Source organism: Leptopilina heterotoma, unplaced genomic scaffold (genome assembly GCF_015476425.1).
Source record: "Leptopilina heterotoma isolate Lh14 unplaced genomic scaffold, ASM1547642v1 Lhet_90, whole genome shotgun sequence".
Taxonomy (NCBI): Eukaryota; Metazoa; Arthropoda; class Insecta; order Hymenoptera; family Figitidae; genus Leptopilina; species Leptopilina heterotoma.
Window position 1 is genome coordinate 1,525,275 of NW_025111194.1, and position 26,281 is coordinate 1,551,555.

At 30.4% G+C, this 26,281-nt stretch overlaps 1 protein-coding gene across 6 annotated transcripts in view; it reads left to right on the forward strand.

Moving 5' to 3' along the window:
- Nucleotides 1–26,281, forward strand: part of LOC122511834 (protein scalloped) — a 194,332-nt gene that overhangs the window by 128,484 nt on the left and 39,567 nt on the right. For 5 of the 6 annotated variants that reach the window (XM_043627339.1, XM_043627344.1, XM_043627340.1 and 2 more), the window contains 2 exons: nt 22,700–22,824; nt 24,417–24,555. In XM_043627339.1, the coding sequence (XP_043483274.1) occupies nt 22,700–22,824; nt 24,417–24,555 (264 nt within the window). Of the gene's footprint in view, nt 1–955; nt 1,001–22,699; nt 22,825–24,416; nt 24,556–26,281 lie in introns of those variants that run through there. The other variant, XM_043627343.1, reaches the window with a different exon arrangement.

Genomic DNA, 26,281 nt, shown 5'->3' on the forward strand with positions numbered 1-26,281 from the left:
ATTTTAGTTGTTTCCAATAAATTTTCTTTGGTTCATCTAATTTTATTTGGTTCAAATACAAATTTTATTTGATTTTAATAAATTTTTGGTTGATTCCAATAAATTTTTGTTGGTTCTTGTAAATTTTCTTTCGTTCTAGTAAATTTTCTTTGGTTCAAATAAATTTAAGTTGTTTATTCCAATAAATTGTCTTTGGTTCAACTAATTTTATTTAGTTCAAATAAAAATTTTATTTGGTTCAAATAAAAATTTTTGCTTGGTTCCAATAAATTTTTGTTGGTTCTAGTAAATTTTCTTAGGTTCAAATAAATTTTAGTTGTTTCCAAAAAACTTTTTTTGATTCAACCAATTTTATTTGGTTCAAATTCAAAATTTTATTTGATTTCAATAAATTTTTGGATTGTTCCAAATAAATTTTTGTTGGTTCTAGTAAATTTTCTTTGGTTCAAATAAATTTTAGTTGTTTCCAAAAAACTTTTTTTGAGTCAACCAATTTTATTAGGTTCAATCACAAATTTTATTTGATTTCAATAATTTTTTGGTTGATTCGAATAAATTTTTATTGTTTCCAATAAATTTTCTATGATTCAACTAATTTTATTTAGTTCAAATACAAATTTTACTTGATTTCAATAAATTTTCATTTGATTTTCAAAATTTTTTGTTGGTTCTAGTAAATTTTGTTTGGTTCAAATAAATTTTAGTTGGTTCAGATATAAATTCTATTTGGTCTCAATAAATTTTCTTTGGTTCAACTAAATTTTAATTGGTTGCAATATAAATTCTATTTGGTTCCAATAAATATTCATTGGTTCCATTAAATTTTCAATTCATTCAAATAAATTTTCATTGAATCAAATAAATTTTATTCGCTTAAAATAAAAATTTTTTTTCTATCGAATAAAATATTCAAATTTATAATTAACATTTTTCTTTTTTTATGTTTCAGGTAAGTGATATGTTTTCCTCGAAACAAAGAACTTTACCCTAATGACAGCAAGTAAGATTTTCCTTATTATTTTTAAAAATTCTATTCTCAAAACTTCGAAGTACGATTTCAAATTTTCGTCTTCAAGTTTAGTCCAGATATTTGAATTGCACTTCGAATAGTTTAACTATATAATAGTTTTCAAGTTTTAAGGAGATTATGTTGGATTAATTCAGGAGCAATAATACCCATGAGTTTGAAATTTAAGTTATGTTTCTTTTTTTACTCTCAATTTATTTTTTAAAATTATTATTTTTGACTACTTTTTCCATTCTCAACATATTTTTCTGTTTTAAAAGAAAAATAATCATCTTTGTTTTAAAACAAAAAGATTAGTTTTTTCTCTCTCACAAGCGGTGGTTTCTAATGGTGAAAACAAGGCGATTCTTTGTCTAATTTTTCATTTTTAACTAGTTTTTTCTGTTTTTTTATTCTTTTTTGTTTATTTTTTCCGGGTAATGCAATAATAATAATATTCACGAGTGCGCGAAAATTCGAGTAATTTTTTTCTCTCTCACAAGCGGTGGTTTCTAATGGCAAGTCCAAGGCGTTTCTTTGTTTAATTTTTCATTTTTTGTTTATCTTTTTCTTTTGTTTATTTTTTCGAAGTAATATATTAATAACTTTCACGAATGGCTCATAGAGGACGAGTAATTTTTTTCTCTCACAAGCGGTGGTTTCTATCAATTTTTTTCAATAATTAACTTTCTTTTACTTAAATTCTACTACGAGTAAATTTTTATTGTTATTATAAAATTATTATTTTTCATAAATAAATAGAAATAATAAATAAATAGTTGAAAATTGACAAAATTCAGAGTTTGAACACAAAATCAATAAAAAAAAAAAAATTCGTTCCACTTGACTGCGAATAGTAACGTAACCTGGGAACAATTAATTGATGTCGTGAAGGAAACAAGATTTCCGATCGTGAAAATCCAAGTTTCCTATATATATGTATATAGTAAAGAGAGTTAGAGTGAGAGAGGGACTTTATATGAGGCAGGGATGAATGACGGGAGTATGGGTGGATATCTCCCGAGGATCATTTAACCGAGATAATTGCCAAACATTGTTTACCTTGTTAGCTGGTAGCTTGCCGGTAAACTTGCTCGAGTTAATAAGTGGCAAGTAGCGAGCTAGCAAGTAAGCAGCAATAGCAGTCCTGACAACAACGCAGTCTCCGAGTGCGAATCTCTCTCCCTGTGTAAATTAGCGTCTTCAATTTGTAAGCGTTCGCGTGACTGCTTCTCCCTCTCTCTCTCTGTCTCTCTCCCTTTCTCACACCCGTTGCCCCGATGTACATATAGAGTAACCTATACAATATGTTACTCGAGTAACAATAATGGCAATAATAACGGCGCCAGTCGTGAGTAACGATGCTATACAAGAGTTCATTTCGCATCAAAGAGCCGAACAAGTTGAAAATCGCAAGCATGATCGCTGTACTTTTGCTCTCGATCAAATATTCCGAGAAGAGTACGTTCCTTTCTTTTACTTTTCAATTAGAAGTTATTATTTTATTATTATTATTATTATTATTACTATTTTTATTATTATTACTATTTCTGTCTTCTTTTTAGAATTTCTACTACTTTAAATTCGCTAATACTAGAAATCAAAAAAATATTCGCAACAATTATAATCAAATTCTTTAAAACGATTCAATTATTTTCTAAAAATATTCGAAATTTAATTATTTAAAAGAAAATTGAAAAAATTCATCCAAAATTCAATTATTTTCTAAAAATATTCGAAATTCAATTATTTAAAAAAAAAATTTTTTAATTCATCCAAAATTTAATTATTTTCTAAAAATATTAAAAATTCAATTATTTAAAAAAAGAATTGAAAAAATTCATCCAAAATTCAATTATTTTCATAAATAATAAAATTTGCACAGGAATTCAATTAATTTTGAATAGCATTTTCAAAAAAATTGCGAAAAAAATCAATTATTTAACAAAATTGTTATACAATTCTTCCACAATAATTCAATTACTTTCACTAATAATAACATTTTTCATAGAAATTGAATTATTTAAAAAAAATTTTAATAAAACTTTTCGCAAGAATTCAATTATTTCCATAAATAATAAAACTCATCGAAGAAGTTCAATTATTTTTTATATTATTTTAAATGAATAATTATTTAAAACAATGTTTATAAAATTCTTATGAAAAATGCAATTATTTTCAAAAATAACAAAATTTTTATCTAAAATTCGAATTTTTTTTTAACATTTTTAAAAAAATTTTCCGCATTAAATCAATTATTTTCATAAATAATAAAATTCTTACGAAGAATTCAATTATTTTCAAAAATAACAAAATTTTCATAGAAAATCAATTCTTTTTAAAAATCTTTCGCAATAATTCAATTATTTTCGCATAAATTATAAAATTCATCCCAGTATTTCAATTATTTTTAATAAAATTTTACAGGATTTGCTCAAAAAATGTAATTATTTTAAAAAATTTAATTTCAATTCCTCGAAAAAATTAATTTATTTAAAAAAAATTTTCTTTTTAAATTCTTTGGATGAATTCAATTATTTATAAAAATATTATAATTTTTCACAGGAATTCAATTATTTTCAAATATTTTAATAAAATTGTTCGTAAGAAATCAATTATTTTAAATACAATTTTAATTAAAATTTTTTGAAATAATTCAATTATTTACATAAATAAATCTTCGAAAGAATTTAATTTTGTCAATGAAAAACAAAATTTATTCCTGAAAATTCAATTAGTTTGAGTGATTTTAATAAAATTCTTGGTTAAATTCAATTATTTTTAAAAGTAATCATATTTTTTCTTGAAAATTCAATTATTTTAAAATAATGTCTAATAAAATCGTTCGAAAAAATTCAATTATTTTCATAAAAAATAATGAAATGCTTTTTAGGAATTCAATTATTTTCAAAAAAATTTAATAGAATACCATACAAAAATTCAATTATTGTCAAACATTTTAATAAAATTCTTTGTAAAATGTATTTATTTTTAAAAACTTTTTTTAAAATTTCCAAAAAATTTGTTGTTAAAATCTTCATAAGAATTTAATTCTTTTATAATAAATAATAAAAATTTCTCTGGAATTCAATTATTTAAATTAGAATTTGCATAAAATTAGTCGAAAGAAATGAATTATTTAAAAAATTTGATAAAATTCTTCGTTAGAATGAAATACTAGTTTTCAAGAACGACTTTTCACTTAATCATTAAAAAATAATCCATAGTCAAATTTGTATATTTATTTATTTTTAAAATCTATTCTTAGAAAATTTTTTTTTTTTTTTGCATAAATTTTTACTTCCTTTTTTTTCTTATGAACGACTTTCTAAGATTGAACAGCGATTAAACTTGTACTATTGGAAGTGGGTCACGGAAAATTAGTAATTCATGTAAATTTTTCTATGATTCCAATCGTGAAAAATTTTTTGTGCCATTTCATGTGTTTTTTTGCAAATTTTTTTTCGGGGGTAAATAATTAGGAAATAGTTCTTTGCTTTTTTCGGTCTTTTTTCGGTTTTTCGTTTATGTTGCTTCTTCATTTAGAGAAATGAGGATTGTATTTAAATTTTTTGTTTCTTTTTGCCTTCGTTTGTAAACTATTTTATGTAACAAACGAGGGTTAATTAGGAATCGAACGACAACGAAGACAACTCATTTGAGTGTTAATTAAATCATTGAATCAAACAATTCGCCGAAGTGAATTTCCAAACTCCCTTCGAACTGAGAATTCACCTTCAGTTTCATTCGCTTAGAATTCCCAGTAATACAAATACGTTTGAAGGTTGTAGATGGGAAGTTGATAAAAAGCCCTTTGCATTCGACGTCCGGTATAAGTAACCACTCCTCATAATTATTATTCCACACGATTATGTTGTTTCTTTATTTTTATTTTCTTCCTTCTCCAAATTCTTCTTCTTTTCTTTCTAATTCTTCTTAATTTTTCCCATATTTTATTTCGCTACTTTTTTTTATTTTTAATCATATTTTAAAATAAATAAAAATAAAAGAAATAATTTTATTTAAAAAAAGTTGCTATTTTTCGTATATACTTTATATTCAATTCTTCCCTGATTTAAAATGCAGGGAAAAAATTTTTCTTTCTTGCTATCTCTTTGCCACATTATGGAAATCAATTAACGGTCTGACTTGTCTCAGTTTTTCTTTTGATCTCACCGAATCGCGAGACAGTGCGATTTTACTTTTTGAATTCCATTCCAAAGAGGAAGAACGCGGTGTTTCTTCAAAAGGAGCTATGCAATATCGATAGTTTCGATTCTACTTTTTTTAGTTTCAAGAAAAAAATTCTGTATCGTTTTACACACCTAGAAGAAGGAAATATTTCTATTTTGTTTCTTTTATCGCATTTTAAGGTAAATCTTTCTTTTTATTTTCTCTTTTAGAAAAACGGTAGAGTTCTCGTTGGCAAACATAACCTCGAAATTAGATTAAAAGGTGAACATAATTTTAAAATTAGGTCAGAAGGCGAAAATAACCTGAACATTACGTCAAATGATGAACTTAATCTAGAAATTAGGGCGAAAGGCGAAAATAACCTTTAAATTGGGCCAAAAAGGGAACCTAATCTCAAAATTTGGGTCAAAAAGTGAACATAATTTCAAAACTAGATTAAAAGGCAAAAATGATCTTAAAATTAGTTTGAAATGCAAACACAACTTTAAAATTAGGTCACAAGATGAATATAATCTCGAAATCAGGCAGAAACATAGAAATAAGGCGAAAATAACCTCAAAATTAGATCAAAAGATGAACAAAACCTCGAAATTAGGTCAAAAGCCAAAAATAACCTCAAAATTAGATCAAGGGATGAATAAAAAATCGAAATTAAGTAGAAAGCCGAAAATAACCTCGAAATAGGGTCAAAAGGCAAAAATAATTTCAAAATTATGTCAAAAAGAGAACATAACCTCGAAATTAGATTAAAAGGCAGAAATAACCTTAAAATTAGTTTAAAAGGCGAACATAACCTTAAAATTAGGTTAAAAGATGAATATAATCTTGAAATCAGACGGGAACATAGAAATAAAGCGAAAATAACCTAAAAATAGGATAAAAAACCTTGAAATTAGGATGAATGGGAAAAATAACCTCAAAATTAGATCAAAATATAAGTAAAACCTCGAAATTTGGGCAAAAGGCGGAAATAACCTCGAAATTGGGTCACAATGCAAAAATAACCTTAAAAATATGTCAAAAAGAGAACATAACCTCAAAACTGGGTTAAAAGGCGAAAACAACCTTAAAATTAGTTCGAAAGGTGAACATAACCTCAAAATTAATTTTTTTAAATAATAAATATAAAAACGAAACTGAAGAAGAATATTAATTTTTGATTAAAGAAATAAAATTCTAGAAAAAAACCTTTTTTTACTAAACACTAGAATGAAAATAGCAATAGCTAAATAATCATATAACCATAAGAGGGAAATCTTAAATACAGCCTATACTTGTATAAGACGATAATAATGATAAAAATAATAAAAATAATGATAACAATAATAATAAGAAGACGAGAAGCCTTACAAGTGTGCGTTGAGGCGTATATAGAAAAGCCGATGAACCATGAAGAGAAATAGCCGTAGGGTGTTTTTTTTAGAGTGGGGGAAGATAGGAGAAAGGGGAGGGGGAAGGCTATTCTCCATGATCGTCTCTCTCTCTCTCTCAATACAGTTGGTTAAAAGGGCTTCTTGTACTTGTACCAACCGGTTTTCTACTGCAACTACTATATACCAGAGGCAAGTAGTCGGCAAATCTCCGCGACATCCAAGAATAAAATAGGAGGAGGATGAGAGGTGGGAAGCGACATTTCACGATTCACAGATCATATTGAAATGTATCAATGTCAATCTCCGTAAATATATACCTATATTTTTTTTATTTTTCATCTCTAAATTCAAGGAAAAAATTGTATTATTATTAGGAATTGTTAATAACCTACGTCAAGCTATTTTTAACCCCCCTCCTCTCCAGTCCAGTTTTTTCATTAGGCTAATTCCCCCCCCTTCCTTCCTTCCGAGAGAGTTCCTATATTTTAGTAATTTTGCCCCTCCCCCCTTTCTCCCTGTTTGAGAATTCTGAAATTGATTTGTTTTTTTTTTTGTTGTTTAGAAATAAATGACGAGTTTTTAACGTTAAATTGCATAAGAAACAAAAGAGACGGAGAGCGCAAGCGCGGGAAGTAGTGGGGGGCAATGAGTGCGAAAGAGAAAAACGGCGACGTCTCTCTCACTCTCATTGACCCCACTCCTTTCGGCGCTTGCGCAGTGTTTATTCTCTGTTAGAAACTTCTTTCTACTTTCGAGGAGATTTTTATTTTTTGGTGCCTAGTAATAAATTACTACTTATTAATATTTATTAGTAATAAAATACTATTAACTAATACCTGCTAGTATTAAAGTACTACTAACTAATAACTACTTGTATTATAAACTAAGAATAATTAATACTAACTATTAATAAACAATTACTTAATATTTAGTATTAAGAATACTAAATTAAATACTGCTAGTAGATATTACTTTCTAAATACTAACTAGTACTTACTAATAACTAATATTATATTATTATAATATTATAATAATAATTATAATAGTTAATAATAACTATTATAATATTATACTTATATTATTACTACAAGTTAGTAGTAGTAACTAGTGACTATTATTACTAGTTAGTAGTAGTAGTAACTAGTTACTATTATTACTAGTTAGTAGTAGTAGTAACTAGTTACTATTATTACTAGTTAGTTATACTAACTAGTTAGGAGTAGTACTATTCAGTTTTTGCTAGTACTAGTAGGTATTACTTTCTAATAGTATAGTACTAGTCTGTAGGCATTAGTTTGCAGTTTTCTAATACTAGTTAGCACTAGTATTTACTAGACTACTACTAATTACTACTAGTTGATACTTTTTTTTACTACTAACTAGTATTTCCCCAAAAAAAACAGTTTTACTTTCTACTAGTATATATTTTGAGTAAAATAATAAATATGGAAAGTAGGGAAATAATTGACAGCGGCAAAAATTGACGTATCTCTGCCCCTAACAAGTATGGACTTACTTTTCTTTCTCTCTTTTTTGATCGACTGGTAAATATGTGCGATATAAAACGGTGGTTGAAACCAAAAATGGTGTTGCGCGCATGTTTATATAGTTTCTTAACGACGGTGTGGTAAGGTAAAGAAAGAGAGAGAGAGAGAGAGAGAGAGAGAGGGAGGTGTGATTCTTTTGATGTTGTCCCCGCGCAAAATCGCGATAAACTTGGCAATATAATGAGCACCTTCCTGGTGAGTTGCCGACAAAGCTTTTACTTCGATATCGTCCTCGCCCTCTCTCACTCGACCATTTTTGCGATTCGCACGCGCATTTACTTTATACTGGCCAATAGTATTACCCGTAAATGTTACTTATGCAATTTTAACTCGCTAAACACCAATGTTTGTTTCGTGGGAAAAACACGTTTTCCGCATAGCAAATTTCTCTTTTTATGTTTTTAATAATGTATTTTATATAAAATTTTCCCCCTTCAACTTTAGGGCAATCTTTACGATTTGATAGAATATTTTTGTTTTTAAAAAGGTTTTTGAAACTAAATTAAATATTAATAGTATTTAAACAATAATTTTTACTAATTAGTAAATAGTAATAGTATTTCAATAGTAATTTAATACTAATTAAATAATAATAAACTATTTAAATTAAGATTTTAATAGTCATAGTATTTAAATAGTAATTTTTACTAATTAGTAAATAGTAATTTTTACTAATTCGAAAGCAAAAAGTCAGTAAATAATTCAAATTAGTAAAAACAAAGAATAAATAACCAATTATTGATAAAAGAAACTGATTATAAATTTACAAAAAATACAAAAATTTAGAAAAAGAGAAAAGAAGGAAAAAGTATAAAAAAAATTGTTAATAATAATAACTATTATTAATAAATTTATTAATAAAAAAAGAATTTAAAAAATAAAAATGTAAAAATAAATTAAATAATAAAATAAAAATATAAATAAATAAATATAGAATGAATAAGTAGTAAAAAATAAATAAAAATTAAAAACTGACGAAATTTAAAATAGTGAAATTGGTATCAGAACAAAAAATGTATTTTACTGCGATTAGAAGAATTGTCTTATCAGTTTATAGGTAAATGACTGTAAGGTTTTGGTATAACAGCTTTAGAACGTTTTGTCGCTTGCAATTAAAGGGATTAATTTACATACTGCCGGATTAACCGTTCAACCATGAATTATTCAAGTGAATGCTAATGCGTCGAGGCTGAAGTAAAGTCAAATAATTGAATGCTCCTCTCTTGTGTGTCGAGAATGGTGAAGAAATAGGAGGCGAAAGATGGCGAGAGAGGGGAAGGGAGGGGGGAACTAAATGAGTCGTATACGAAATATAACTGCATTTTCAAAAAACAAATTATTTTTTTCTTTTTGCTAATTTCTTTTTCTTTTCTTCACATATGTTAATTATCATAATTTTCAATCTTTTCTTTCGATTTTTTTTTTATTTGTAAGTTTTAATTATATAAAATTTATAAATTTTGTTCAGAACATTTATAAATTTTATAAATTTTATTCATAAAATTTATAATTTTTACTAATTTTCTCTCAAGTGGAAATTTTTGCCTAAATTTTCTTCTTCTTATATTTTTCTCCGTGGCGAAAAATTTCGTCCTTTGATAATTTCCCTTTTAGCCAAAACTTTCAATATTTTTACTAATTTGCGAAAATTTTTAGCTAAATTTTTCTTCGGCCGAATATTTCATTTTTTTCCCAAATTCCTCATTAGCTAAAAATTAACATTTTTTTGTTATTTTTCCTTTAGGGAATAGTTCCCTTTTATTGATTAATTTCCCCTTTAGCGGAAAAGTGCCTTTTTAGTGTCATTTTTTCAATGCTAAATTTTCTTCTTTTTTTTTAGTATTTTTTCCGAAGTTTTTCAAGTGGTTTTTTTTTTGGAAATTTAATTATTTAGCCGAATATAAATAGAAAATATGAATAACGATTCCGGTGCGAGCTTATATTATATATAAATGTCACCGGAAGTTGAAAGTGAGCTTTTAATGGCTCCCGGAGAGTCGACGCGTGCCAGCAGGAGCACTCGAGAAAGAGAGATGATAGATAATTACAATTTCAAACTCCATTTCGAAGCAATGCTTTATTTATCCACTCTCATCATTTCTTTCCACCTCCCTTCATTTTGCCTTCACGGAAACTCTTTCTCTCTTTCTTTCTCTCTCTCTGAAGTGGTCGAAGAGCGGAAAAATAAAAATTGACTCTCCGGTATTATGTACACCAAACATATGTATATGTATACACTATATGTTAGCGAGGATGTTCAGAATGACGCGAGGCAAAAAAATTAAAAAATAGAAAGAAAGAGAGAGAGAGAGAGACAGATTAATTGAATAGATCGTGAATGCATGCACTGTATGTGTTCAACCTCGTAAAATTAACCCTTCCTTCCTTCCTCTTCTCCTTTCGTTTTCCTTTTTTCCTTTCCGCATGAAAATTCACATTCAGTGACAATTTTTTTTTTTTTTTTTTGCTTTATGCGTCGACGTCGTCTCGTCCCTTTCCTGAAATTGAAAAGGTTGGATCACTCAAAACTCCGATCATGTGCTTCGCTAAACGCGAGATCTTCTTTTCTTTCGACAATATAAAAAAATAAAAAAAAAGAGAGTGGAACTTTTGTCCTATTCAGTGTAAAATTTTACGCCTTTCACGAGGAATTTTTTTTTCTCTCTTTTTATTATTACATTTACTTTTCATGTAAGTAACGACCTATTGAAGAAAACAGGAACTATTCAGAGATTAAATTTTTCATTAAATTGTACGTTTTCGAAAAAAGCCAACTTTTCACCTCTTTTTTTAACATTTCGTTTCGACTCCTCAATGAGGTTATTTACTGATTGAATTTTATTTTTCGAATACTAGTTTTAATTTCAGGTTTAAAAGAGCGAAAAAAATTGAATTACCTTTCTTTACCTATATCGTGAGTAAAAAAACCCAATTTTTTAAAAAAGAAATTTGATTTTTAATTTTTTTGAAAAGTTTTTGAGAAGATTTAAGTAGAGAGTAATAAATCTGGACACTGAGCGGACGCGCCGGTGAGAGTGGGGGGCAATAGGAGTGAGTGAGAAGTCGCGGTTCTTCTCTCTCGCTCTCATTGCCCCCACTACTTCCCGCGCTTGCGCTCTGCGTCTCACTATTCAAGCCGTCAATTTAACGCACCTTTTTAGTTATAATTCTTTGCTAACTTAAGCAAAATCGATTTAAATTTTACTGTAAAATTATAAAATTAATTAACTTCCAAAAATTCAATTATTTTCGTAAATAATAAAATTCTTTTTTCGAATTCAATTATTTTCATAAATAATAAAACTGATTGCCAAATTTCAATTAATTTTATTAATAAAATTTTTCTAAAGATATCAAGATTTACAAACAGTTTTTCCAAAAATATCAAATTGAGACAAAAAAAAATACGTTTTTTGTCTTAATTTGATATTCTTAGAAAAACTGTTCGTAAATCTTAATTTTTCGTGGTTATGTTTGATATAAACTTGAAAAAATCACAGTTCGTAAATCTTAATTTTTTGAGGTTATGTTTGAAGCAAATCGCTATTTATATAGTAATACAGACATATACTAAAAAGCGAATGAGAAAAAAAGAGAAAGAAAATAAAAAAAAAGAAAAGAGTGATGAGAGTGGTAATGGTAAGGGGTGGGGTGGGGGGAGAAAAAGCCAAAGCTCATTAAGGTCACCGAGTGCGATTCTCGTATTTAATATTCCTTTTCAGACTCTGCTTTAATTATACCAACCTACTGCTTCCCAATAGCTCTGTTGGTGCATCCAAAATGTAAATTCAGTGCCCCCTTCACGTAAAACATCTTCAATTAGCGAGCTATCATACACTGGCGATGATTAATATTACCCTGTATTGTATATATACATACATACAAAAAAAGAACTCGACATAATCCCGGTCTTTTCACATCCTTTTGCGTCGAGGTTTAAATAAAAAAATACTATATTCAAAAAAAAAAAAAACTTATTCGCTTCTTTAAAATGCTCTCTTTTCTTTTCAAGAAAAAAAGTATTTAATGAATCCGGAATAAATGGCTTCTACTACTATATATAAATGACTTTCCGTCAAATATAAGCGCTCGCGCGCGCTTTTTCGTTTCAGAAAAGTAAAAGCGTGGCCTTTCAGAGAAAACACTTGCTTTTGTGTGTGTGATTTTTTTTTTATTTTCCTTTTTATATTCTAACCCCCATCATATAGTCGCGCGGTGCGGTAGTTTGCTTTTAATTGCCGGAAAGAGGAAAAGATTCAAAAGAGAAACTCTTTTTATTTTGTATTCATTTCATTGATCTAGTTTCAAATGTTAATTGACGGTGAATATTGTTGATATTAAATGGAGGATAATGTGTTTAATAAGCTACGTTTCTTTTCCAAGGAAAAAATTAATTTCCATTTATAGTATGTAAATCAAATTATTTTTAACCTAAAGGTAGAATAATTGAAAATAGTTAAAATTCCGTTTTTTGGATGTACGAACCAAAAAGAATGGGAGTTTTCTATTCGATTAAAGTTTAATAAATATTAAAAAAAAAGTCCTGCGTCAAAATATAGAAAACACTTATTGCAATTTAACTGAAATTGATGAGAGGAAGGGATTATTTCTTAATTCGTTTCAGAAATAATTGACGCGAAATTATTCATGTCGTTTAAATTACTGGCTGTTGGTAAAACTGAAGGACACGAGTTTCCCATCTCAATTACTTTTAATCGGATATACCGTCTTCATCATCATTTTCTTTTTCTTCTTCGTCTTCTTTCTTCTTCTCTCGCAACTGATTGACCCCTGACAGCAGCAAAAGCCGCGAGTCATTATACAGTGACATGAAGCTGGCGGAAATGGCTCCACGTCCCCTTCTCAAAGAACGTACTATATATAATATAATTGTCGTGATTCTTGTTTGTTTTTCCCCGTCACTAATTAATAATTAGTTTTTGTGTTCAATTATTTATCTAACAAATTAAATTATTTGTTTCTAATAAATTGTAATTTTTAACTAATTATAGTTATCAACTGAGTGTAGTAAATATAACTGTGTGAAGCTGAAAAGTCCTATTTAAGCCCTTAATTCGAAAAAAAATGTATGCTTAATAAAGTGTTTGGAAAATTACAAAATAACCCATTTGTTTTGTGCATTCAATTGAAGCCCCAAATACGAAAAAAATGGGTGCTTAATAAAGTGTTTGGAAAATTTTAACTAATTATAGTTATCAACTGAATGTAGCTTCAACTAATTGTAGTTTTAACCAGGTTTAAATTTTAACAAATTGGAGATTAGGTCAAATGTTAATTAGGTCTCTTTAAGGTAGTTACGGTCAAATGATAATTAGGTCAATTGTAGTTTAGATAAAACGGTAATTGTAACAGTTGTAATTCAGATTAAATGTTAAACGGGTCAATTGTAGTTTAAGCCATATGCTAACTAAGTCAATTGTAGTTTCGGTCACATATTAGTTAGGTCAATTGTAGTTTATACAAATTAGTGATGAGGCCTATTGTAGTTTATGTCACATGTTAATTAGACCAAGTGTAGTTTAGGGCACTTGTTAATTAGGTCAATTGTAGTTTATGTAAATTGGTAATTAAGCGAATAGCCAATAAAATCAATTGTAATTTATGTTAAACGGTAATTAGGGCAATTGTAGCTTAGGCCAAATGGTAATTAAGTCAATTGTAGTTTAAGTCAAATGTATAGTATCAGTTTATTTGTAATTCTAACTACTGGCAATTGTAGTTTCAATCTTTATATTTATTTTGACAAATTGTAGTTTAATTTCCTTTCGCTTTGAACTTTTTAAACACACAATAAAGCACAAGAAACGTGAGAATTGCGTTAAACTAGCAGGAAATAAAAGAAAAGACAATACACACGCATATACATATACTTTTTTTATACTTAACTAACTCTGTTCTTCTCCTATTATTAATTTTACGCCGAAATACCGTGTGCGAGAAAATGGGGTTAATTTTAATTAGACGACTTCGCGAGAGAAACACCACCACCACTGGCGCCGCACCTCGTCATCATCATCGCCATCGTCGTCGTAGTCGTCGTCGTCGTTGTGCTCACTTTCCCGTGACTCCTTTTCTTTAACGGCTCGAAGCGACTCAGCGATATTACCTTCCTGAGAAAGAGAATGTAAGAGAGAGAGAGAGAGAAGTATAAAGATCAAAGTGCAAATGTCGACTATCCTCAAACTACCACCTAAACTATATTTAATTTGCCATTAATTAAAGTTTCAAATTTCATTATCTTTAAAATTTATTTCCTCCCCCCTTTCTTTTGGGAGGAGGGAAGTTAGCCTTAGTCTCTTTTGCCGTTTTAAAATTTCTTATATAGACGATTAATATATATATAAAATACCTTGTTTCGTTTAATTATATTTCCTTATTTTATTTTTTTTATTTACTTATTTATTTAGATTTACTTATTTTTAATGACTTTGAGTTTAATATGCGGTTGGAAATATTTCCCCCCCCCCCCCTTTAGAGAATACTTTGTGGGAGAATTACAAGTATTTTTATAATTACAAAAATGTGAATACCAATGCTGACATTTTTTAATACTTATAATATTTTTACAAGGAAGAAAGGAGTAAAGTAACTTTTACTATTATAAGTATAGTAAAAGTTACTTTACTGTATAGTGACCATTTCCTCTGATCTCCCTACTAGAAGCGATAGTTATTTTTGAGCGGACCCTTAAATAGTAAATATTAACTATAACGGGCCTCTACAAAGAAGCAAAAATACGCAACGGTTACAGGGAGAAGGGGGGATAACATTTTTAAAAAAAAGCGTTACGTAGTTTAGAAGGCCCCTAACTACTAACTACAATTAATTACTGATTAACTTGGTAACTATACTTTGAAAGTAAAATGCACTCAAAATTAGTGAAGTTGACTATAAATCTAATACCATATTAACTCTAAAAGTATTTAGTAAAAAGTATCTGAAAAAATACCAGAGAAATTGGTTCAGATATCAGTTTTAAAGTATGGGAAAAATTACCATACACTTGTTTTCATGTACTTTTCAACTCTTATTTTCTCTCCTCCTTTTTTTCTCTCACTTTCTTGGCGCTAGACTAAGTTTTTAACACTGGCATAGTTGCAATGCATATGTGTGTGTATAAATCGTTGTGTGTGTCGTGTGTAGTATGAGAATAGGAGGGTATGGAGGCAAACAGTGTGTGGAACGAGGAATCAAGGTAGTATGAGATCAAATGGGGTTGAGTGGGGTGGGAGGGAGAGAGAGAGGAGGGTAGGGACAAGAGGGACGATATATAATGTTCCGCGATATTAAACGGGACGCATTCCACCGAAGCCATCCTCTAGTCCCTACTATGAATGCTTCTCCTACAAGCCACCCCATCCCCAAGTAGAATAGCCAGGCTTCCCCCCTCCCTCTCGTCTCTCTCTTTTCTCTTCTTTTGCTTCCTATCTTTCTTCTCTCCCTCTTTCTCTTCTTATTTCTCTTCCTCTTTTCCCCCTTTCTTTTCTTATTTTTTCCCTTCTCTCTCTCTCTCTCTCTCTCTTTCTTTCGCTCCTCCCTTCTTTTTCTTTTTTCTCTCTCTACCTGCCTTCTCTTTCTTTCTTCCCTTTCTCTTCCTTTTTTACTCTCTCTTCCCTTCTTCTCTCTCCTTATACCTTCCTACATCTCTTCTTAATTCTCTTTCTTTTACTTTCTCTCTCTTCCTTCACCTTTTTCTCCTCTTATTTCTCTTCTCCTTTCCCCTCCTTAATCTTTCCATTTTTTGCTTTTTATCCCCTTCCCATTTCTCTCTCTTTATTTTGCTTCCTACCTCTTTCTCCCTTCCTCTCCTTTCTCTCTCTCTTCTTTTTTTGCTTCCTAACTCTTTCTTTCAGTGGAGTGGAGAGAAGAGAAAGAAAATAAGGAAAGAGGGTAAAGAAAAGAGAGATAGAATGAGGAAAGAGGATAAAGAAAAGAAAAAAGAGAGAAGAAGCGAAGAGGGTAAACGGAAGAAAATATAAAAGAGAGAATAAAGGAAGCAGGTGACAAGAACTGTAAAAGAAGAGAGAAAAGGGTGGAGAAGAGAAAATGAGAGAAGAAAAATGAAGAGAGAGAATAAAGAAAGAGGGTAAAGAGATGTATAAAAAGAGAGTGAAAGAAGGGTATGGAGAAGAGAAAGAGAGAAAATAAGGGAAGAGTACCCTCTTCAGAGGAGAAAAAGAATGAGTAAAGAGGTTAAATAGTAGAAAAAAAGAGGGAGAGAATGAGGGAAGAGGATTAAGAGAAGAGAAAAAAGAAACAATACACAATGAGGCGAAAAAGTAAACAAAAGAGAAAAGAGAGTTGCAAAAAAGAAAAGTAAGTGGTAGGGAAAAAAGAAGAGTAAGGGGTAGGGGATAGACAGTAGAGAGGGGGGATAGACATCCGTTGAGCCCCAATAATAGAGCCCGCAGCTATGGCCTACCGGGAGATCTCGGAAACGAGAGCGACATTCCCCCAAATCGTTATATGCCAAATTTACAGCTTACCTAGTATGTACTACAGAGCCGTTACTGCACCCCTGGGTCGAATAGATGGTTTACTTCCCCCACTCCACATGTTCCACCCTTGTTATATACTGTAGCACCGTGACCGTCCACCACTATATTCATCTCCATCCCCCCATTATTCCCCACGGGGACGACGACGACGACAACCGAAATTAAAGGGAAAAATCTGCTTTTTAATTGTTCAACATTGCCAAGTGTGTGGCAATTGATAATACACACTCGAAACAAAATACTATAATTAACAGTTCATCTTTATATTGGCTCAGACTATTTTTTTCTATGAATATCAATGTCCTTTTGCCTCATATACTTTAACCATAAAATTTGGGTTATATCTGGGGCCTACTGATTTTAGGACCCAAATTTTAGGGTTTAGGCTTGATAGTTGTTAACCCTAAAATTTGGGTCCTAAAATCTATGGGCCCCACAGATTTTAAGACCCAAATTTTAGGGTTAACAACTATCAAGCAAAAGGACATTGATTTTAATTTTTTTTTCACCTCAAAGAAAATTTTTCACTCTATTTTTCTTTTTTTATTTTAAAAGTAGAGTAAACACGTTAAACTATTTAATTGAGCAGCTAAAGAACAGAGAGGTGTTAATGTCAACAGGCATAAAATTAGTTACTACATTTTCATCCATATATGATTGTCGTTGTCGTCAACATTGTCGTCGTCATCCTTGTTGTTGACCAGGGTTTGTTTTTGATAAGAAATTTACGATCGGTGTCTCATGATAAGAGGTTAAAATAAATGGGAAACGTTTTAATGGAAATTTGTATACATATATACACGACTATTCTATCGGCACTCTACATGCGTTATATACATAGATTTTCACTCTACGATATAGACATATATATGTATAAGGTAACAAATGCAGAATCGATTAGTTTGCGGATGGGAGGCGACATGGTGGATTAATACGCATAATCTGCACGCAAATCTTTCGCTAAACCAGCAGCTGGGTAAACTCAATTCTCCGAAACCATAAATGCTTTGATGTGGGATAGTGAACAGTATACGGTTTAATCTGGTTTGTCATTTGGCAAAGTGGTCGTTTCGATTTTGTTATATATGTATAATATTACCACTGGACTGCAAATTGCATCAAAAGAAATGGGGCGGGAAAAATAAATCAGAAAACCACATTTCGTTTTAGCAATTGGTATATCGATGAAAATTATACGGTCCTTTTTCTTGGAATCTTTTTATTATTGTAGAGTAAACTTTTCTACTTGGGAACTTTTCTAACTGTTTTACTACCTTTTTTCTTTATAACGTTTTTTTTATTTATTTTACAAACACTTAATTAAGGTCATGTTATTCAGTGTGACGTTTTTCTATAGTAAAGTATATGGGGCACGTGACCAATGCAAAACATAACCTTAAGAACCTATTTTATTCTTGATAGTTTAGGGGTTTGCACACTTTGCATTTACCTTCTACTTTTGGTGTTTTACTATTTTTTTTCTTTATAACGTTTTTCTAGTTATTAATTTTCCAAACACTTTATTAAGCACATATTTTCTTCTTGATAGTTTAGGGGTTTAATGTTAGGGACACTTTGCACTTACTATGATGGCATGTTTGTAACGTTGCGGGAAGCAGGTAACTAACGGAAGAATTGGTGCGCAAGCGCCGAAAATAGTGGGGGCAATGAGAGCGAGAGAGAAGTTCCCGTCTTTCTCTATCGCTCTCATTGCCCCCACTCCTTTCGGCGCTTGCGCTCTACTCCCTTCTTTCTGTACACGAATTATCTACTCGATCCGAATATTGTAAATATTTCTTTCACAGATTTATTGCTAATGTTTAATTAATTAAATTTAATTTTTATTTAATTGTAATGTTTAATTTTTTTTGTAATATTAAGGGCCAATTTCACAAACTCCGATTAAAGGCTAATCAATGATTAAAGTTAGTTTAACCGCTCATGAGTGATCGGTTAAGGATTCTATCATTGATTAACTTTAATTGGTATTGGTAAAATCGGTACTCAATCTTTCTTTTTAATTAAGGAACATTAGGGTGGAGATTCCCCTAATCGTTCGGGGTCTATAATACAAGTGTAATAAAATTGCGCCTCAAATATTATGATTAGAATAAATAATTTTGAGCACTTGAATTTTTCGAGCACTCAAATATTTTTGAGTAACTAAAACTCGAGCCCGGCTCGAGCTCGACCATGCTATTCGACCTTTTTGCACACCTCTAATTATGATCTGTGTGCGGAAATAAAAGTCTTGTTTACCTTTGGGTTGAGAGAGAGAGAGCGAAAGCATTGAGAGGGAGTAATTCAATAAGTAATTGAGAACGAGTGTGGATGAGCTTAATGGAGACGATGTTTGCGTCGACGTGCCCTCATTACCCTGGACATAAAATTGTTTAACGCTTTTGTTGAGATCGGTGGGAAATGGAGAGGGGGAAAGTGACGAGTGATCCTTGGTGATTTGGTACTCGCACGTGTGCCCTGCTCTCGGGGCATATACGTGACCATGCATGCATGTTGCTGGCAATCCTCTTGTTCTCCTCTCTCTACATTGCGAACAGCAGCAGGAAGCACAGATCATGGCGGATGACGCATGGTTGCATTCGCTTGTGGTCACTACACTAAAGAGGGGGATGGGAGGGGGGTTCCCAAATGGTACCAGGAGCGTAGGATTTGGGGGAAAGGAGTGAGGGAAGGAGAGAGAGAGAGAGAGACAGAGAAGAGGGACACACAACATTATGGGGGTTGAGAAGTGAGGAGGGGAAGTTGGAAATGTGCGGATGAAGGATATGGAATGGTCGGGGCCGAGCAGTGATAGGGTGGAAAGGGGCGTTTCGGAATGCTGGGCAAGACCGCAAGGACGTCTAACCATGGGCACACACCATGGCTGCTGGCTGCCTGATGCTGCCGCTTCTGCTATCTCTCCAAGAGGGTATGTTATATACGTGAGCAACGTCCTCGACTTCGTTATTCATGACGTCACACACATTCACCTTCCGAAGACCTAGCCATGTATCGATTTTCCAAAAGCGAGGAGAATGTCCGCCAGGATCTTTGGGAGAAGGAATTTCGTCACGGTGTATATATATAGTGTGTGTTTAGATCTAAACTTGCCCACCCACCACCTCTTCCATTCCTATCTTTCCCTCCCACCCTCTCACCCCTCTTGAAAAAAAGAGTGAAACAATTTATTTCGTTGACAATTTACTTCGAAAGTCTGTTACAATTTTCAAAGTAATAATTAATTCTAATATTTTCAAGAGGAAGAAGTTCGTGAAGGTGAGAATTAGTTTTTACTCTCGAATTGGTTTAAGTTGAAAATGTTTTTTTGTGTTTCATTTTGATTGAAAGTGGGAAAAAGTTCCATTTAGGGAGTATTTGTGGTTTAAAATAATATTTTTAAGTGGTAGTGGTAGTTAGGACGCTGAGAATGTTAAGTTAAAAGTTTTATGGAAAATAGTAGAGCGCAAGCGCGGGAAGTAGTGGGGGCAATGAGAGAGAGAGAGAAGAACCGTGACTTCTCACACGCTCGCATTACTCCCACTACTGGCGGCACTTGCGCACTGACTCTTCCGGCAGTTAAGTACCTCATGCGTCGTTAAAACATTCCCCACTTCGTGCGAAACTAAATAAGTCCTATTTAAGCCTGTAATTCAAAAAAAAATTGGTGCTTAATAAAGTGTTTGGAAAATTACAAAACACCCCAGTTGTCTTTAAGTATTGCGCACTTAAATTCAGTCACACGAATTTGAATTTTTTACATTCAATTTAAGCCTCGACTTCGAAAAAAATGTATGCTTAATAAAGTGTTTGGAAAATTACAAAACAACCCATTTTAAGTATTGCACTTAAATTCAATTACACAAATTTGAATTTAAATTCAAGTTTTTTTACTTAAAGTAATTAAGTAATTTTAATTATTTTATTAATTTTTGTTTTAATTTTTAATTATTTTCCTTCTACTCCAAAAGAAATTTTTCTTAACTTTACAAAATTAGGAAATTAACGATTGAAAGTCTAAAAAATTAAATAGAATAATATTTGTCTAATTTTGATGGCCTTTTGGGATTTTTTTTCTTTTTTGTCTCAATTTGATATCTGTAGAATAACTGTAAAAATCGCCAAAAAAGTGGTTATTTTAAACTCAACAGTTTTGAAAGATCTTTTTTAAATTTTCTTTTTTTTAAATTTTTCTATTGAAAAGAAACGATTTTTCCACTTTTCTAAGTTTTCAATTTGTTTTTCGCAGCTGTTATAATAAATTGTATGACACATTGTTTTGTGTCGCGAATTTTGTTGTCGTTGTACGTTTAAAAACTAGTCGGTCACGCGCGCCCGTCATATACACTTTATATTTACTTGGAAATTAATTGTCTCCGCTTATCGTGCCACTAAAACACAACTTTATATCACTGTCATCCGAGAATCACCTCTTTTACTTTTCTCTTAATCTACAACGCGCAAAACAGTTAAATTTATTCACCCTAACTTTCGAGAAAGAGAGAGAGAGAGAGGAGAGAAGGAGACATGCTTCTCCATAAATTGCGCGCACTTCTTTTAACGCCCAACAACTCTATCACCGCAAGTTTCACATTAATTTTCCATAAATTATTCGTACACTAATTATTTGAATTCCAAGTGTTCTTGTTCTTTAAAAAAAAGGAAAGAAAAATTTGAGAAATTTATTTTTAGTTCGAAAATAGTATTTCTTTGGAACTTGTTTCTATCTTACTTTTTTTTAATTGTTTGCTAAATTCTTAGTAAGTTGTTGAGTGTAATTATCACTTTTATTTATTTTATTCTTATTTTCTTTGAATTTTTTTCTCGTTTTTTATAATTCTTTATTATTATTAAATACTTAAGACTAAAATTCACAAAAGTGTAGGTGCTTAATAAAGTAAGAATTTTTTAATGAAAAATTAAATTTTCTTATAGTTTGATAATAAGGGGGTTAATTTTTTTTGTTTTTTGAATGAAAATAAATTGATGAGATATTTAGTGTGGAATAAAATTAGGCTGAGTGTAAAGTGCAATACAATTGGTTGTGAATTTGTTTTTTTTGAGAGGATGATGTGATGATGAGGAATGGTGGAAAGGGGAGGCTGAAAGTGAGGGTGAAAAGCATTCGATGCACACTCCACCCCCAGGAGGCGGAGTAACCGCCTACGCTTTTCTCCCACTACCAGTGTTCAGTGCACTGATACGCGATATCAGAGACCACTTGTTGCTCACCGCAACACACCCGCTCCATTTTTCATAGCGAAAATTTTTCTTTTCTTTCTTCTTTCCTTTTTTTCCTCATTCTTATCTTCTTTTTTTTACTTCAATACACATACATGACGACAGCCAAACTTTTCCGAATCGTTTCTCTTTAACTAATACAATATGTAATAATCCCGAGCCCTGTTTTTTTCTTAGGGATTTTTAGCTTTTTATCTCCGTTCAAAAAAAGTATATAAACAATTTTTTTGTTTAATATTTGAATATTTTAAAATATTTTGTAAATATTATACTTTACAAAAGAAACGGTTGCTTAACAGTGTTTGGAAAATTATTTTCTATTACAGTTTGTAATTTTCGAAAAATTTCTTTTATTTCTAGTTATTTTTATTGAAGGTAAAATATTTCGAACAATAAAAATGGAAAATTTCATAATATTTAGTTTGTAGTTACAATATTTATTATTTTTCTTTTTTATTTATCGAATTTCATGAAAGTTATTTGAAAAGAGAAAATTGAAAAAATATTTTTCTCATTCGTCTTTTTGAGCACAATTTTCATTTCAGCCAATTTTCCTATGAATAGAGAGGAAAATTAATTAAAAAATATAAAATATTTTTCGCTTTCGGTTTTTTTCAATTTTCTCTGAATTTCTTTTTTTTTTATTTTTTGTTTGATTAAAAATCTATTAAAATAGAGGACAGAAGAGGGGAATTTTTAAATTTAGAAATATTTCAAATAATATTGAATTTAATTGAAAAAAGAGGGAAAAAAAGAAATGGGACATATTTTATTTTTGAATAAAGCAATAAAAAAATTTTTTTTATTATTTTAAAATTGCAGGCAGTGCGGTGGCTGCAGCCGACACCATTTCCTCGCCGTGGACCCCTGCGAGTTCCGGGCCGCCGCCCGACGCCAACGGCTCCGGCTCGGATACGAAAAACCTGGACGTCGGGGAGATCAGTGATGTGAGTGGAAAAATTTTATTCTCAACAATTATTAGTTTACTCATTTCTTTACTTATTTATTTTCTTCTTTATTTATTAATTTTTTTCTTTATTTATTTGTTTATTTAATTATTTATTCATTTATTAACATGTTTCTTTGTTTACTTAAATAGTTTCTTATTTATTTGTTTATTTTTATTTATTTATGTATTTATTTATTTATTTATTTATTTGCTCATTTATTTATTAATTTGTTCATTTGTTTATTTAATTTTTTTCTTATATATTTATTTGTTTTTTTATTTTATTATTTATTAATTTTTTAATTTTTTTACTTATTTATTTACTTATTTATTTACTTATTTATTTACTAATTTATTTACTTGTTTATTTATTATTGATTTATTTACTGGGTGTTACTTACCTATTTTCTAGTAATAAAAAAAAAAAAATAACTAATTGATAAATAAATAATTAATAAATAGTTTTATTGGCTCAAATTATAAAAAAATTAAACTCTTCGCGAAGAAAACAGTAACAGAGCGCGCATTTTCTAAAGGGTGTGGGGGCAGAGAAGGAATATTCGAATCGAAAAGGCGGAAACGTGACTTGGATTTTCGAGAATCGTGTGTACTTCCCGTTCTCTAATGTTCCGTGTAATCGTCCATTTCTCTCGACTCCTTGTAGTATTAGAAACGAGAATCATGCGCTCGATTCCTATATTCTCTTTATATATATGTATATACCTACAAGTGGAATTTGAGCGAATTTCTCCTTTTCTCGATAGTTCAGCTTAATGTTGATGATGAGAGCAAAAGTCAAATGTGTATACGCCAGAGTATTATAATAAACGTTCAAAAAAAAAAAACCTCTCTTTATCTCCCAGGTGCCAAAAAGAGTCAAAGAGAATCGAAAATCGGCGTCAAAATTGGAATAGTGATTTTCTCATTTTCCACGAATTCATTTTTATTATGTAATTTTCTCTCCTTTTGCTTAATTTAATTAACTTCCAGGTTTCACTGTATGATTTCGTTTTTCGATTCACTGAGAGCTAAAAAGTAGTTATTTCTATTGTGGTTTTTATTTTTAAAATTAAAAATTTTTTAAATTAAAATATTTTTTACATAATATTCATTATATTGTTTAACCTTTTGTTAACTTTCTACTACACTATTTTTATTCTTTCTATTATAATTCTTATATTAATTATCATAATTTATCACAAAAATATAATAATAAAATAGTGAGCGCCCGTAGCGTAGTGGTTAGAAGGTTAGCCTCGTCGTCCGCAGGTCGTGGGTTCGAATCCCCGCGAGTGTTATATTTTTATGGTAAAGAAAATAGTAAAATATTAAAATAGCGAATAAATATAATAATAAAATTAATAAAAATAAATTAATTAAAATAAATATAAATAAATTAAAATAAATAAATTAATTAATTAAAATAAATAAATAAAAACAAATAAATGTTAAAATGGTAATTTTATTTATATTTCTAGCTAAATTTCAATAAATTTTCTTATAAGAAAAAAAATACAAGAAGAAATCCTATTCTTATTTTATTGAATTTCTTTTCTTTTTTTTCTAATCGGCTTTTTCACGGATTTTTAGGATGAGAAGGACCTGTCGGCGGCGGACGCGGAGGGAGTATGGTCACCGGATATCGAGCAGAGCTTCCAGGAAGCTCTCACCATATATCCGCCATGCGGTCGACGCAAAATTATCCTCTCAGACGAGGGCAAGATGTACGGTGAGTACCAAAAAAAAAAAAAAATTATATTTTTCCAAAAGAAAAACTCTCTCTCCGAATATGTGAGATATAAAAATCTTTTCCGCAGCCGCCGAGAGGCTGAAAATCACGTCCCTAAAGCGTTTAGTGTCTAACGTTGTAAGCGTCGATTTTTTTCACTTTAATGAAACGTCTTTTATTCAAAGTATAAATTTTATAAGTTAAAGTATTATAAAGTTTAAAGTATAAATTTTATAAGTTAAAGTATTATAAAGTTTAAAGTATAATTTTAACAAGTTGGAGTATTTTAAAGTATAAATTATAAATTATACAAAATTAAGGCACAAATTGTAAATTAATTTATAGTATTTAAATATTTTTGTTTATAATTTAAAATTCGCCGCTCGGCTAAAAACAGTTTCATGTGCGAGTACTTTTTTTTCCAACAAACACACTATAACGCCCTTATATAATTCGGACGAAAGGAAGAATTTCGCTGACGACGGAGAAAGGGGTTTCGGGACAGGGTCGTGTTTTCATTTATATATATGTATACGCCGCCATAGTGAGAATTAAATTAAACTGCAGTGAGCACCCTCAGGCCAATTGAATTGCCGCACGGCATTCAGGAACAGTCTTTGAAAATTACGCGACATTGTCTCCCCCCTCTCCCCTCCCTCTGACATTCGGCGCCGATTCGTTGTTAACTTTTATCACTAAGAAAGTGAAATTGATTATTGTGAATACACCTTTAACGCAAAAGTCTCTCTTTATGGTGAAGGGGTTGAAATATGTTGACAACAAAAGTGAGTCGTAAAATATAGTTTTAAAAATACGACTCAACCATAATTTTTTTTTTTTTTAGGTTAGGAGAGTATTTTAGTATTCGAAGCTAAAAAAGGGGTGAGAACCCAAAAGGAACTTTTTACCCTTTTTGAGTTTTTTCTCCCTTTTTGGTTAAATAATAAATATTAAAATTTTAGGAAAGTTGAAATATTTTTTATTTTTTCCACACACACTTTAGTTAAAAAAAAAAAGGAAAAAAAGGCGAAAACACTTTGGCATCGAGAGAAGAAGAGTTGAGACCTTGCTTCTTTTTTCTTTTCTCTTTTCCTCGATGATGGGATTTTCTTTGAAACTCATCAATTATTTAATTAAAAATACTGACGACCTCTTCCTCAGGAAGAAGAGCGTCTTTCTCTCGCTCTCTCAGTTTTTATGCTTTTTATCTCGTATCCTTAAAGAGTCTCATTTTCTTGGTATGAAAAGATAGAGGGATGTTTTGAGTGAATAAAGGGTGGCATCGCCGATTCGCCGCCAGAAAGTCGGGGTGTCGGTGAGGCATTATTGCTTTGGTGGCGAGTTCCCAGCAGTTGACTATGGTGAATGGTGGTAGCTGGCAATATCAAGTCGGTCACGTAGACTGACCTCAGCACCGAGTAATAACGATGCGGTGTGCGGAGATGCATTCACCATCTCTCACTATCTCTCTCCTTCTCTCTATATAATCTAAAAAAGTTGAATTCTTTCGTTTTTTAATCATTTTCAATTTTTTATTCGAGATGATCCTTTTTTTACTCTATAAACTCAAAAAATTGAATTTTTTTAATAATTTTTATTTTTTTATTCTAGACGAGCCTTTTTTTAATAAATAGATTCATTTACCAAAAAAAGATTGTCTCGGAATGAGCCTTTTTTGGTAAATGAATCTATTTATTAAAAAAGACTCGCTTAGGATAAAAAATAT